This window comes from Notamacropus eugenii, chromosome 1 (genome assembly GCF_028372415.1).
Source record: "Notamacropus eugenii isolate mMacEug1 chromosome 1, mMacEug1.pri_v2, whole genome shotgun sequence".
In the NCBI taxonomy this organism is placed as follows: Eukaryota; Metazoa; Chordata; class Mammalia; order Diprotodontia; family Macropodidae; genus Notamacropus; species Notamacropus eugenii.
The window spans coordinates 435,870,173-435,885,070 of NC_092872.1; the positions used below are offsets into that span (position 1 = coordinate 435,870,173).

Sequence of the window (14,898 nt, forward strand, 5' to 3'; positions counted from 1 at the left end):
AGCATAATATGGAAATAAGTTTTGCATGACTTCACATATATAATCAATATCAAATTACTTGCTTTCTCAAGGAGGGAGGAGAGGCAGGAAGGAGGGAGAGAATTTGGAACAAAATGTTTTTAATAAATGAATGTTAATTTTTTTATGTTATTGGGAAACATTTAACAAAATAAATAAAAAATCTTATAAAAGGGAGGTTAAATCATAGCATTTTGAGACCAGAGTTTGAGTAATTTGGGGGGAACCTCTATTCCAAATGCCTCATTTTCCAGAGGAAGAAACTGAGGTGCAGAGAAGAGAAGTGCCTTTCCCCATGGGACCACAGCAACTCAGTGGCGGAACCAGGATTCTTGATTCCTTTGGTTGCTGTGGTTTTCCCCTTCAAGAGAGAGAAGCCTCATTTCGCTTAGTCCTCTACATCCTATAGTAATAATAAAAGCTAACATTTATATAGTCCTTCATGGTTTACAAATGAAAGTTTATGAAACTTGTGTGGCATGGTGGAAAGAGCACTAGATTTAGTTTCAAGAAACTTGGGTTCCACTCTTGTCTACTACTTATTAGCTGTGTAACCATCAACAATAACAACAGTCATAACAATATCTAACATTTCTATAACACTTTACGGTTTGCAAAGCTATCTTATTTTATTCTCACAACTCCAGGAGATAGGTGCTATTATTATTTCTTCTTTACGAATTAGGAAACTGAGGAAAGATGGACGTTAGGTGACTTACCCAAGATCACACAGCTAGTAAATTTCTGATGATGGTCTGACTCCAAATCCAGCACTAGCTACTTCAGAACCTAGTTACCTCAAATAAATCACACAACTTAAATGAACTTGGTTTCCTTCTCTGTAAAATGGGGACAATAATTGTATACCCTTTTCCCCACAGAGCCATTGTGAAGAAAACACTTTATAGACTGTAGAGTACTATAGATATGTGAGCTCTTATGAACCAATACCATACTCTTTGAGCCCAGTGTGAATGGCTGTCAAGGAGTAGCCTACTGGTGACTTATCACCACTCTCTAGAAAATTCTCCTCAGATCTTCCCATTGTCTATCTTATCCTAAGGAATACACTTCATCTACTTTTCAGGTCCTCGCTTAAGTTTTACTGGTTTGAAATTCCCATAACAGAATCCAAGTTAGAGTTTAGTCTCTCTGCTGCAAATTTGATTTCAGGGCCAGCTTTGTCCCATATTACACTGAGGTTTGCAAACCTTTTAAGGTCTGTGGGCCAAACTCGGTAAATCTGAGCCAAGTTTCCAGGAAAATTGGGGACAATTTTTGGTTCCTGAGAGAAACCAGGAGAATCTTGGGGACCTGGCCCCATCTGGGGGTCAGTGAGAGTCTGGGGTTTGCTAATGTCTGAACTACAAAGCTTGTAAGGAGAGAACCCATATGAACCCATATAAACGGACATTAGTTCACGCAGAACCTTTGGGATTCAACGCCATGAAGTTCCCTGCAGCTGTGTGTTCAGGAAGGCCACCCTATGCTCCAATGCCAGACAGATTTCGACTAATAATACTGCTGAGTGACCATACTTCCTGGACCTTCTCCTGTTGGCCTGTGGGAGTTAGAGCAAGAGGCCCCCTTTCTCAAATCCTGTTTCCTCTCAGCTGTTTTATAATCATATAATCATAATCATAAAATGTTGGAGCTGAAAAGAACCTTAGAGGTCAAATTCAATACCCTAATTTTATTTTTATGGTGATTAGTCACTCTAATAAGACATTTAAAGTTTACCAAGACCTTTCCTTACAATAATGCTGTGATATGGGTAGTATAATTATTACTCTCCCCATTTTACAGATGAGGAAACAGAAACCTAGACATGGCCATGACTTGCCCATCCATGTTCATACAACTAGCTAGTTCTACAATTCTGCTTAACAGATCAACGTTGTGATCGTATAGTCCATGCAAACAGCGTGCAGCTCTATGGGGTACCACGGTATAGCAGAGAGAGTATCAGAACTGAAGGAATGAAGACCTGGGTTCAATTTCTACATCATCATTCATTAGCTTTATAACCTTGGACCAATCACCCAGACTCTCTGAATCACAGTTTCCTCATATATAAAATGAGTACAGTAATAGCCTCTATCTTACAGAATTTTGAGAATCAAATAAGATTGTGGTCGTGTTCTAGTCATGTCCAACTCTTCATGACCCATTTGGGGTTTTCTTGGCAAAGATACTGGAGTGGTTTGCCATTTCCTTCTTCAGCTCATTTTGCAGATGAAGAAACTGAGGCCATCAGGGTTCAGTGCCTTGATCAGGGTCCCACAATTAGTATATATCTGAAGATGGATTTGAACTTGGGTCCTATATTGCTATAGGGCTAGTTCTCTGTCCACTGTGCCACCTCAAATAAAATAATTTATATAAAATCCCTTGCAAACATTAAGGCCATGTACAAATATCAGCTATTATTGTGGCCCCTATATGTCACCAATGTTTCTGCTTTTCCACCACATTCATTCTGGGAAGATTCAGTCAATAAAATGGCTCCATGCAGCCAGCAGAACAGACTTGAGATGAAGCATAGTTCCCCTGGCACAAGCTGGACATGATCCTTCTCAACCTAATTCAAGTCACAGTATCACAGAGGAAGGGACCTCAGTGGCCATTTAATCCAGCCCACATATGAAGGAATCACTACTATATCATACCTGTCAAGTGGTTTTCTCGTCTCTGAATGAAGATTGCCAGTGAGGAGAAGCTCACCTCTACTGACATCAGATGCCAACCTGGAGCATGTGGTTGTTTCTTTCTTCACCTTGGTTATAGCTTTATTCCAGAGTTTAATTTAAAACCTATAACTGAACTTTGATCACCCTTTTAAAACAGTCTAAGGAAATTACTAGGCATATAGCTATGCTGAATTTCCCGTTCATTAAGGGGAAGAGGACACCTCCATCTTTTGGAAATCTCAACTGTCTGTTACCTTCATGTTCTTGCCATCGTCTCCTTCACTTTTATTTTTTTTTACATATTTAACACTATGCTCTGTATACAGTAGGTACTAAATAAGTATTTCAACTTACCACCTGAGCTTTTTGTTGTCCATGTCCTGCCCTAGGAGGTAAATAAGGTAGGTCATTCTTTCCCAAATTAAGAAACTGGAGAAGTTGAATGAATAAGAAGCAGGTTGTTGGGGGTAGAGAGGTCCATAGTTGCCCATTTAATTTTTTAGGGACCCAATTCTCCCTTGCCCCCACCCTCAACCTGTGTGAAACAAAGCAAATTTACTTTGGCTTCCTAGGAAATCCCAAGGGATTGACTGGATTGTTGGCTTGATCAATGTAAATAAAGGGCATTATACAGAGAGAAACTTATTACAAATGCAGACAATTATATTTGTGAAAAAATAATACTAATACTTGTACTGGGAGATGAGCTAAAAAAATTCAGAGTACAACTCCCAGAAAGTTTATTTGGATTTCTATAAAGAGAGTAGCTTGTATAGAAAATGAAGGGGATAATTGAACCCTCATTTTTTTTTTCTCTTAGCACCTATGCTTCTTGAAGAAACAAGTTAAGTTTTATCTAAACTTTGTATCTTTCCCTCCCCTGGTTAACTGGTGGCACAGTGGATAGAGTGATGGGCTGAGAGTCAGGGAGATCCAAGTTCAGATTTGACCTCCATCTAATCCTGGGTAAGTTGTTTACCCTCTGTTTGCCTCAGTTTCCTTAACTATAAAATGAGAATAACAGGAACAGCTGACTCAGGTAAGTGTTGTGACTATCAAATGAGATATTTATAAAAAATGTTTAGCACAGTGTCTGGCTCATAGGAAGCACTATAAAAATGCTCCATGAAGGCAGGGACCATTTTGTTCCTACCTCCATATCCCCATAACCTTGTGCAGCACCTGGCATTTAGTAGATGCTTAATGAAAACTTGTTGATTGATTGTTCGCACTTCTATCTCTCAGGGTCGTGGGAGCAATGTGATTCATTGCCGAAAGGATGGCACTTGGAGCGGGTCATTCCATGTCTGCAAAGAGATGCAAGGCCAGTGTTCCCTTCCTGATCAACTGAACAGCAACCTCAAATTGCAGTGTTCCAGTGGCTATGAAATAGGTATGAGGTGGTGGAGCGGCGGTGGTGGTGCTGTGGACATGGATGAAAACCCTCTCCCTTACCCCCCTTCCTAACCAAGTGGAATTGGTCCTGTGAAATAGAGATGGGATAGGGATGGTGGTGCTGGTGGTATACCCTGGGCCTGGGCCCAATACTTGCAGAACATAGAACACACCTTTGAATGCCCCCTCATCCAAAGGATCACTTTGTCTTAGCTTCTCATTTGATGTCTTTCAAGTATTTGCAATTCCTCCTAAGTATATACAATCTCAGCCTTCATATTTCAACTCTTTTTTCCTGATAGGGTTTAAAGACCAAGAAAGAAGTCCTGTTAAACGTATCAAAGTTTAGTGATAGAGGAATCAGAGTTGAAAGGCCTGCACTTTGGTCCCTACTTCAGCCATTGGCTGAATAATGACCTTCAGCCAGTCACTTAAACCTCTCTTAATGTATTTCCTTGTTTCTAAAAGGAAGATAGTATTTGCATCACCTATCTCTCAAGGCTGATGTGAGAAAAGTGCCTTACCAACCTCAAATCTCCAAACCTTTGGACCTTGGAGAAGGGAAATATAGAACCTTAGATTATCAAAAGGAACTTTGAGATGATTTAGTCCAACATCCTACCCAGGGCAGGATTCAGCATCCCTGAGAGGTGACTGTCCAGTCTCTGTTTGAAAGAATAGTCAGTAATTAAGGACGATGAACAACTTGGAGAGGAGGAAGTACTTTTAATATGGATGAAGTAAATACCCCATCATTCAGGGACATGGATACGCTCGAACTTAGGGTATCTCCCACTCTTCTAGAACCTTGTGAGTGGATAAATTCACACTCTCCATAGCTGACTCTTACTTGCTCCAAGCCACAGTTTCTTCATCTGTAAAAAGTCCGGGTAGGGGTAAGAAAGAAGGGGGAATGATGCTCCTACTGGGCAGCTAGGTGGCACAGTGAATACAATGCTGGGACTGATGTCACCTTCCTGAGTTCAAATCTGTCCTCAGATGCTTAGTATCTGGGTGACCCTGACCAAGTCACTTAACCCTGATTCCCTCAGTTTCTTCATCTATAGAATGAGCTGGAGAAGGAAATGGCAAACCACTCTAGTATCTTTGCCAAAGCAAATCCACATGAGGCCATGGAGAGTTGGACATGACTGAAGTGACTGAGCAATAACAATAGGGCTCACACTGTCTCCCTCACAGGCTTGTTGTGAAGAAAATATTTTGTACATATTTAAATGCTCTAGAAATATGAGCAGTTATTGTTATGGTATTCCTCATAGCATAGTTTCTTGCCCCATTTGTCTTTTTCTTTCTCAAGGAAAGAAAAGAAAAATATTTGCATGGTGTTCCAGATTTCATTTTTTTTAACTGCTCCCTCCCCAGCCCCTTCCCCTACCTAAGGAATATTTTTATGATCTAAAAACCTGAGGAGCAGGAGGCAGAGAAGCCAGTCACTAGCCTCATTTCTCCTCCTGCCCGACACTCTTTCCCTCAGCCTTGGACCTGCTTCTTATGGATCTGAAACCCTCAGCTCAAACCTATTTGCCAAAGAGCTCTTTGGTGCCTGGTGCAGGGTGAATCTGATCTAAGGTCACCTTGGACCCCATCCAAGAGTCCAAGAGAGAGGCATTTCCTAAAGGACCCAGGGCACCTCATTATAAGCCATCCTCAAGCAGGAGAAGGCCCCACAGCATGGCCCCTTGGGGCCAGGGGGCGGCGTAATATTGAGACTCCAGTGAATTTCAAAACTGTCGTAAGTCATCAGAAAACTGCTGCCGTTCATTCTCTAGGGGAGGAGAGGCAGGAACCTGGATGAGATCACCACTCTGTAATGATGCCAATTACTACTCATATATCAAAACAATGCAGACCTGTTCCTTAAGCAGAAATAGCTAACTGGGACGGGAGGAGGGGAGGAAAGGGAGGGGAGGGAAGGGGAGTTGGAGGGAGAGAGAATGCATATAAATATATCTGCAGGAACAGAGCTGGTATCACATCTAATTTGACAATGCTTTTTACCCTTGAGATAAAATGACCTTTGTTTACCTCGAAGAGGCTGCCTCTCTTTCAAGAGAACAGAAGTCACAACCCCCTAATCCTCATCTCAGGAATCTGTCTGCCTTGGAAAATTTCCCTCAGAACTGTGATCTTAACAAGGCACAAACACTGAATAGTTTATGCCTGAAATATGTTTTCCTTTTTATTTTCTTAAGATCCTTCTTTTTTGACTGTCCCATTGTCTCTTCTCTCATTTTGCTTGTGACATCACTGTTCTCCTTGTTCCTAACCCTCTATCCTTTTCTACCTCACTGCCTTCTGTTTCTTCCTCTGTTTTCTTTCCTTCCATTTTTTTCAGTCCCTGTACAGTTATATGCAAGACCTTAAGTTCGTACTCTCAGTATATATAAACGGTTAAAGTTGAAAGAGACTTTGGAGACAATTTAGTATAAACCTGTTCATTTTACAGTCAGCTAGGTGGTACAATGGATAAAGTGCCAGGCCTGGAGTCAGGAAGACCTGAGTTCAAATTTGGCCTCTAGCTGTGTGACCTTGGGCAAGTCACTTAACCCTGTTTGCCTCAGTTTCCTCATCTGTAGAATGGACTGGAGAAGGAAATGGTAAACCCCTTCAGTATCTTTGCCAAGAAAACTCCAAATGTGACCATGAAGTTTGGACACAGTTGAAAAATAACTGAACACAACAACTCATCTTACAGATGAGGGAACTGAGGCACAGAGGCTCTCTCAAGGCCACACTACTGGACTGAAAACAAGGATTTCTGACTCCCAGTCAGTGCTTTCTTCTACTATATCACATTAACTCTCAAAGTCAAAACACGGCCCCCCCACCCCCACACACAATACATCCCAGATCGGAGACAGCCTTCTTACCTGAAGCACTTACAAAATAAACATCTCATGGAGAGAAGATATTATCCTTTTCTATAACCTCTTCCAGTTTGCCAACAGTGTAGAGGCTACCTGGGCTTTGTTACATTTACAGAAATATATGTTATTCAACATTACTAGAAAGAGTAAAACAGGCAGTCATGAGGCCTCTGTCTAATCCTATCCCTATCTGATCACTAACTGTGTGACCCCGCGTAAATCTCTCCATCACTTTTCTGTAAAGAGAATGCCATGAACTGCCTAACTTTAGGAGGTCTTTTTCCATTCTTACATTTTTTGGCTTAAGGTCCCATCTAGCTCTTACATTGTACAATCCAGTGGAAAGAATCATAGTGGAAAGAATTCTCTGCCCTCCTTCCACCTCAAATCCTGTCTACAAAAATTTAATAGGATCTTTTATAGAAGCTGATAATAGCTTTCCCTCACCCCCTCTTCAGAGAGTGGATCAACATAGAGTGAATTTAGGTTATAAATGGAGGGGGATTAATTTCCTGATAATGGGAAATGCCAAACATTTGAATGAGCAATTGAGGTAGGTGTTTAAAAACATCAACTGTCAGCCCCCTTGGGTGTGATTGCATCCCAAGGACAAAGAGACAAGACTAGAAAATCTCCCAAGGGGCTTTGTCAGTTCTTGATCCTATGATACTTTGCCCACCATGGAGGATCATTCTCTAGGACATACAGGTGTGATGTTAGGGATGAGACGACTGAAAAATTATTCTACACGAGAATGATTAGAAGGAACTGGACATGAGTAGCATGTAGAAGAAAACATTTAGTGTGGGCATAGTGGCTGCCTTCAAGCTTCTGAAGGACTTTCCTGAGGAAGAAGGATTAGGCTTGTTCTGCTTGATTCCAGACAGGTAAAACCGCTTACTAGTGGAAGTTACAAAAAGGCAGATTTGTTACTGTTCAGTCGTGTCTGACTCTCTGTGATCTCCTTTGGGGCTTTCTTGGAAAAGTTGCTCGAGTGGTTTGCCATTTCTTTCTCCAGCTCATTATAGAGATGAGGGAATTGAGGCAAATAGGGTTAAGTTACTTGTCCAGGGTCACATGGCTAATAAGTGTCTGGGGCCAGATTTGAACTCAGGAAGATGAGCTACCTAGCTCCCCTAGTAAGATTACAGTGAATCAATCAATAAGCATTGTGATTCAATGTAAAGAAGAAAAAAAAAACCTTCTCAGTAAATGGATTTGTCCAAAAGTATAACGGGCTGCCTCGGGATGGGTTTTCCCCCCATGAGAAGTCTTCAAGCCAAGTCTGCATGACCCCTTGCTGGGGATACTGCAGAAGTAATTCAAATTAGGGGTGAGGTTTGGAAGAGCCTGTGGTTTGATCGTACCTCAGACATTCCCTAGCTGTGTGACCATGGGCAAGTGACTTAACCTCAATGTCTGCTTCAGTTTCCTCATCTGTAAAATGGGGATGATGATGACACCTATATCCCAGGGTTTTTGTACAGCTAAAATGAGATCATATTTGCAAAGTTCTTGTATAAATATTTTTCATTTACTTTAAAGTCCCTTCCAGCTCAGATTTTGTGATCCCATGACTGACAAGGAAATACTGGCCTTTCTCAAGGGAAGGGCAAGAGTTTTCCTTCCCTCTGCTCTGTAGGAGACAGTGTGCCACTTTCCCTCCCTCCAGCTATCTTCACCCCCTAGGGGTATTCAGTTCATACAGCAGCCCATTTGTGCTACTTGGAGATCCCACAAGAAAAGTGTCTTTGATCATCTTGATCACACTGTGGGCGTGGTGGTCAGAACCCTTGTGGGGTGGAGCCATAAGGTTCATCTCCCCATGGAGTGGTAAAGGGCCCTGTTGTGGCTCACCACAGGAATTGTGCTGCCAGAAAGAAAGGGGAGTCTATGTGTGCTCTTATGATGACTGATGAGATGGCAAGAGCCCTAACCTGCTCCTTTCTTTGCTTCTTCTCTCCTCTTCTGCCCGGCCGACTGCTCAGGAGCAGAGTGTGCCACTTCATGCTTGGACCACAATAGCGAATCCATCATCCTGCCCACCAACATGACTGTACGGGACATTCCCCACTGGATGAACCCAACTCGAGTGGAGGTGAGTGACTCTCAGCTTCTAACCTTCTCTACCGCTTGGCTTCCTAGGTTCATTAGCAGAGGCCAGATCTGGAGCTTAGCTCTCTGAGCAGAAGAGTAAAGTAAAAAATTATATGCTGCTACCTAGTGAGAGGGCTTGATGTACTGGCCTGGGAGTCCTGGAGTCTAGTCTGTGCTCTTGGGTTTGGATTAAATAATTTTTGTCCCTTCTAGATCTCACATCCTCTACCCTATATTCTAACATTCTTATGTTCTAAATTCCCTTCCAGCCCTAATGTTCTGTGTTCAAACATTCTGTTTTCTGAAGTTTCTCCAACGCTAACATACTGTGTTCTAAGGTTTAACCTAAGGTCTCATTCAGCTCTTATATTCTCTGATTCTCTATAAATCTGAAGAAGGAAAAAAGTTTTTTTATGTTAAATAAAATAACATCCTTCCCAGTATATAACATTGGGCTGGGCACAGAGTAATGAATGCTTATTGATTTGATATAGTCCCTGAATAAGAGAAAAGCTGGGGGAGAGGACTTCTGCCTCTCTCCTTCTAAAGGATTCAATTTTGGAGCTCCCAAGTATACCCAACCCTGAGTAACTCAATCCAGGCCTGACAGCTGAGATGAGGCTGCTCATCTACCAGTATCCCTCTCTCCAAGCTCTAAGCTTGCATCTATAGGGATATGGGCTAGAGAACTACAGGAGAGTGTCATGGGATTCGGGCCTTTGCTTTCCAACTCTGCAGTAAGGAAATGGAGTGGGGCATGGGGGCCTATGGTTTCACATTCTCATTCATTCTCACTTTTTTCTGGCTATAAAGTGAGGGTGTGAGCCTCTGGCATGGGCACTGCTTTCTGCCCAGTGCAGATTCTCCTTGTGGATAGACAGAAAACCCGATACAGAAGGTGTCCCATTTCTCAAACAAGCTGAGGTGACTAATTCAGATGCCTTACTCAGCACATCATCTACTGGCCTAGGCATTTTTCCCCTTCTCCTCTTTTAACATTCCTCTTTTTTCCTCTCTCTCCCAGTCTCATTTTTTTCCCCCACCTAATTGACTTCCTTCTTTACCATTTCTCTTTCCCTGTCCAGTCATCTCTCTTCTGTCATCATACAACATAAACATACATGTGAACTCCCAGACAAACACATAGCTACTCATTACTGTGCTCCAAAGCTATGGTATTCATTCACTGAGCCCTATCCCTCTTCCCATGCTCATCGCCCAGTGTACCTGAAAGTTTATGGGTGGCCCCACTCCCTTTACTTCATTTGTTTGCATGTACACACAGACACACACATGTGTACGTATGTGCCTGTGTCCTGAGGACATATACAGGCAGCATTTCCTGAAGTAGCCTCTGCCCCACCAGAATGGAACAACAACTTTCCAGTCTCATGAGTGTCTCTTTCGCTCCAGACTCTGATTATGTTACTGACCAGGCCAGGCCTGTGTCAGTTTCCTTGGAAATCCTGCCCTCCCCCTCCCCAGCCCTTATCTCTACCAAATGGGCCCCTCTTGGAGCTCTAGGAATTAAAGAGATTTGTTGTAATTTTAGAACAAAATAAAACCAAGGCTTTCAAAGCCTTGAGTTTCACCCCCTCCACCCAGCCCCCACCCAGTTCTCAGGGTCTGCCCTCCTTTATTGATACCAGTGTTCACAGGGAGTTGTAACGAGTTTTAGACCTGCATGGGTCCCTGGGGGCCTCATTAGCCAGAAGGAAGGAAAAAAAAGTGGTAGAAAAGGGGGTGGGGGGAGGAGCGTGAGAGAGGAGATTGATGATTTCCAGGAATACAGTGGAAAATATGGGTCTGTACTATGCCCTTGCCTCCCCTGTTGTGAGAATATAGAATTGGGGCCATTTCCAGTCCAAAGCGTTCCTTAGAATATCCCAGGGCCAAGTTATTTCATTACTAGAGGATGAAGCTGGAATCTCAGAATATGGGAATAATGACAAATTAGGAAATGAATTTCTCTCCAGTGGCTTTGAGTTGATAGAGTTCTCAAGGTGAGAAAAGGGCTTATGGGGATAGATATCGTGAAGGGAAGGCTAACCTTGGAAAACCCAGGTTCTACTTCTACTTGATGACTGTGTGAGCGTAGGCAAGTTAGCTCCTGTCTCTGGACTGTAGATTCGTTGGTCACAGCCTCCATGGGCCTCAGTTTTTTCATCTGTAAAATGAGGAAGCTAGACTAAATAGACTTCATGGCCCACTCTAATGACTTGTAATCTATATTCTAACACGTTTTCTTCTAAGGTCCCTTGTAGTTTGGATATTCCACGCTCTAATGTTTCATGTTCTAATATCCCTTCTAGTTTTAAGATTCCATAATCATATTTTAAAATGAATTAATATCTAGTTTTCAACACTCACTTCCATAAGATTTTGAGTTCCAAATTATCTTTGCCTCCTCCACCCCCAAACAGTGTGTAATCTGATATAGGCTCTACATATACATTCATATTAAACATATTTTCACATACATAATCATATTTTAATGGCAACTCCAGTGTTCAGTATCCGGGTGGTTTGGTACTTTGATTTAGCAGATTAGAAATCACCAAGCCTGCCCTGACTCCCAAGCAATGTGTTCTGTGTTTCAGTTTCATACAAGTTTGTTGTACCAATGATCTTTTATGTGTGAGACCAGCCACATAGGGGTTTTCTTGCCTCAAGAAATGAAAATATCCTAGAAATAGCTTTATTCATTCATTTCTTTATTCAACAAGTCATTCAATAAATGTTTATTGAAAACTTATGATGTTATCTGTGGTAGAGAATGTGGGAAGGATATATAAGGCATGTTCCCTGTCCTCAAGAAACCTACAGTCCAATGGGAGAGACTAGACGTAAACATATTAAAAGATATAAGGCAGACGGTGAATTAATGACAGAACGGAAACTAGAAACTGGGTCTCCTTCCTTGCAGTTCAGCTATCTTTCTTTCCATATCCCTCAATTTCCCTTGCCTCAATCTGGGACCTAGTTTTCCTTGGTTCTTGACCTCCCCGCATTATCTGCTTCCTATGGTTCAGTTTCTCCCCCAAGTTTGTTTCCAAGCAATAAATAAAAAGTGTTGGGGGACAGTTTGCAGGAGGGGGGAGCATGGGTGAGGTGTTCTCTCCTCCTTTAATGCCTAGGGCAATAAACAGAAGTGTTCTCGCTGCCTCTGGTGCTATTCCAGATGTCTGTCTACAGCACCAAGAGCGTAGCTGACTAGCTGACGTTTGAGGGGCCTGCTCTGCGGTCTCTCTTGCTTGTGGGATAAACAACCCTGCCTTCCCCTTCTTAACTCTCCACCCTTTCTCCATCTGTCCCTTTTCCCGTTTTCCCCCTGCACACAGACAGGCCCTGTAGTGAGACAGGTGGGGCACATGGAGCCTGAGTAATAGTGGAAAATCCAAGAGTGTCGGAAAGATAAACAGCCCCATGTAGATAGTATAAAAGTCCTTTTTCTGAACCCACGTCAGGTAAACCTCAAATGACAGAAACTGTAAAAACACACTGGAGTTCTCTTGCAGACGGATTAAATTAGCCCTCAAATAAACAGGGGGAGGGGCAGGGGCCATCAAGTCCCCACTTGATATGAATCCCTGTGTTTTTGAAGTCTTGAACTATTAGCAAATGCCCCCTTCTAGCCCCTACAAGTACTTGTCCTGAAATGTGATTAATGTCCCATGAGTGAAAGTAGGCAATTTCCTCCAACACCTTTTGATTTAAAGGAAAGAAAGACTGAGTTGGAGTCTTGGGGTTGTAGAGAATCAGAAAAAGAGTAGAGGTCTTACGTTATTAATTTTACCATGACAACTTGAGAAATAGAATTTAGAGGTACGAGGAACCTGACAGATGCTCTAGTTCAACCTCATTATTCTACAACTGGGGCCCAGAGATTAGTGGTTTGTAGGATCATAGATTTAGGACTGGGAGGCTCCTGAGAGATCATCTAATTCAACCCCCTCTTTTTACTGATAAGGAATCTGGGACCTAGAGATATTATGGGACTTGCCTAAAGTGAAACAGATGGTAAGTGGAAGGTCTGGATTAAAATTTAGCTTTGAAAGCTCCAATTTCAGTATGCTTTCTACTAATACACCTTAGAAAAGTTTGGCATTTTCTTGTTATTAATAACCTCCTTTAAGATGATGCATGCTTAGTATAGAAAACTGCATATAATGTCAGACTTGGTAGGTGCTTTGGTTGTTTTTGCTTATTTTTTCTTTTTTTTTGTTTCTAAGCTATTCAAGAGGTGTTCAACTCAGTATGTGTATGGGGGGTGTAGTGAGATGGGACTATGTTGAGCTATGATGGTGAATAAAAATAATAATAATAAATTAAATAAAAAATAATAATAAACAGAAAACAGGGGATAGGGATTAAATTTGTCACACATTTAATTTATAATTTAGGGAACTCTGAATCACTCAGTCCACAGGCATTTATTAAGTGTTTAGCGTATACCAGGCACCACTAAACTCTGGAAATACAAGGGCACAAATAGTCCCTGAGTTCAAGGAACCTACATTCTAACAGGGGAGACCAAAACTAGATACATACAAGATATATACAGAGAAAAATGGAAGATAATCTGAGAAGGCAAGATAATAGTAATTGATGGCAGTGTGGTGTAGTGGAGAGAGCTAGCTTCACAAATAGGAAGGCCTGGGTTCAGGTGCCTCTCAAATACACATACATATCTACATACATACATACATACACAATACAACATTTATCTGTGTCTTCACATGTGATGATATGTATCTGTCCACACACATGTACAGAATGTGTGAGTATATATATATGTGTGTGTATACATATACACATACACACATACATACATATACATATATGCCCTCCTACAGCAGGGATACACATACATATGCACACATGCTGCTGCTGCTGCTGCTGCTACTACTACTACTACTACTACTACTACTTTTTCCTTAACTCCAAACCAATCAATCAGCACATTGAGGTAAACTTATTGGGCAAAAATACAGGGCCTCTTGGAAAACATTTTTGATTCTTTTTCTGTATTACTTGGTGTCTGAGCCTTTGGGTAAAAAAATAATTTCTTTTTAAAAAAAGCAAAAACAAAACAAAAAAAACCCTCTCTTTCTCTCTGTCTTTCCTGGGCTGCCCTCACTTTTGTGAGTGAAATATAGAATTATGACACATTGGGTGAACCACAAATATTAGTTTAATCTTAAGATTTTTGTTATTGCAAGAGTCTGGGCTAATATATCAAGTAAATGCCAAGAGGGAGACTGTGTCTTGGAGATTCCAAGAGAGGTTCAGGGGGTTGAAAATGGTCCAGTCACACAGGAGGGCGCCTCATCTGAATTCTCTTGTCTCTTTCTCTCCCTCTCTCTCTCTGCCCCTTTGCCTTCAGAGAGTCGTCTGCACCGCTGGACTCAAGTGGTATCCTCATCCATCTATGATTCACTGTGTAAAAGGCTGTGAGGTAGGTATCACAGGAAAAAAACAAACACACAACTGCCTCTAGTTCTCCAAACAGAAATCTTTCTAAAAAGAGCAAGGGACTTTGAGTCAAGCCATCTAGATTTAAATTCCAGATCTACCACTTGTTACCTGTGCAACCTTGGGCAAAAATAACTGCCAATCACATGACACTTTAAGGTCTACAAAGTGCTTTATAAATATTTCATCTTATCCTCACAACTACAGGAAGTAGGTGTTATTATCCCTTCTTTGCAGATGAGGAAACTGAAGCAGACAGAGGTTAAGTGACTTGTCTAGGGTCGCAAAGCTACTAAGTATTTGAGGAAGGATTCAAATTTGGGTCTTCCTGACTC

General features: G+C 41.7%; 1 protein-coding gene across 3 annotated transcripts in view; it reads left to right on the plus strand.

Annotated features, from left to right (window-relative positions):
* Positions 1-14,898, plus strand: part of PAPPA (pappalysin 1) — a 287,476-nt gene that overhangs the window by 247,304 nt on the left and 25,274 nt on the right. For all 3 annotated transcript variants that reach the window (XR_011972082.1, XM_072631746.1, XM_072631747.1), the window contains 3 exons: positions 3,954-4,101; positions 8,980-9,089; positions 14,475-14,546. Coding sequence is in view for 2 of the 3 variants with exons in the window: in XM_072631746.1 (XP_072487847.1) it covers positions 3,954-4,101; positions 8,980-9,089; positions 14,475-14,546 (330 nt within the window). In the remaining variant the exon portion in view is untranslated. The remainder of the gene's footprint in view (positions 1-3,953; positions 4,102-8,979; positions 9,090-14,474; positions 14,547-14,898) is intronic.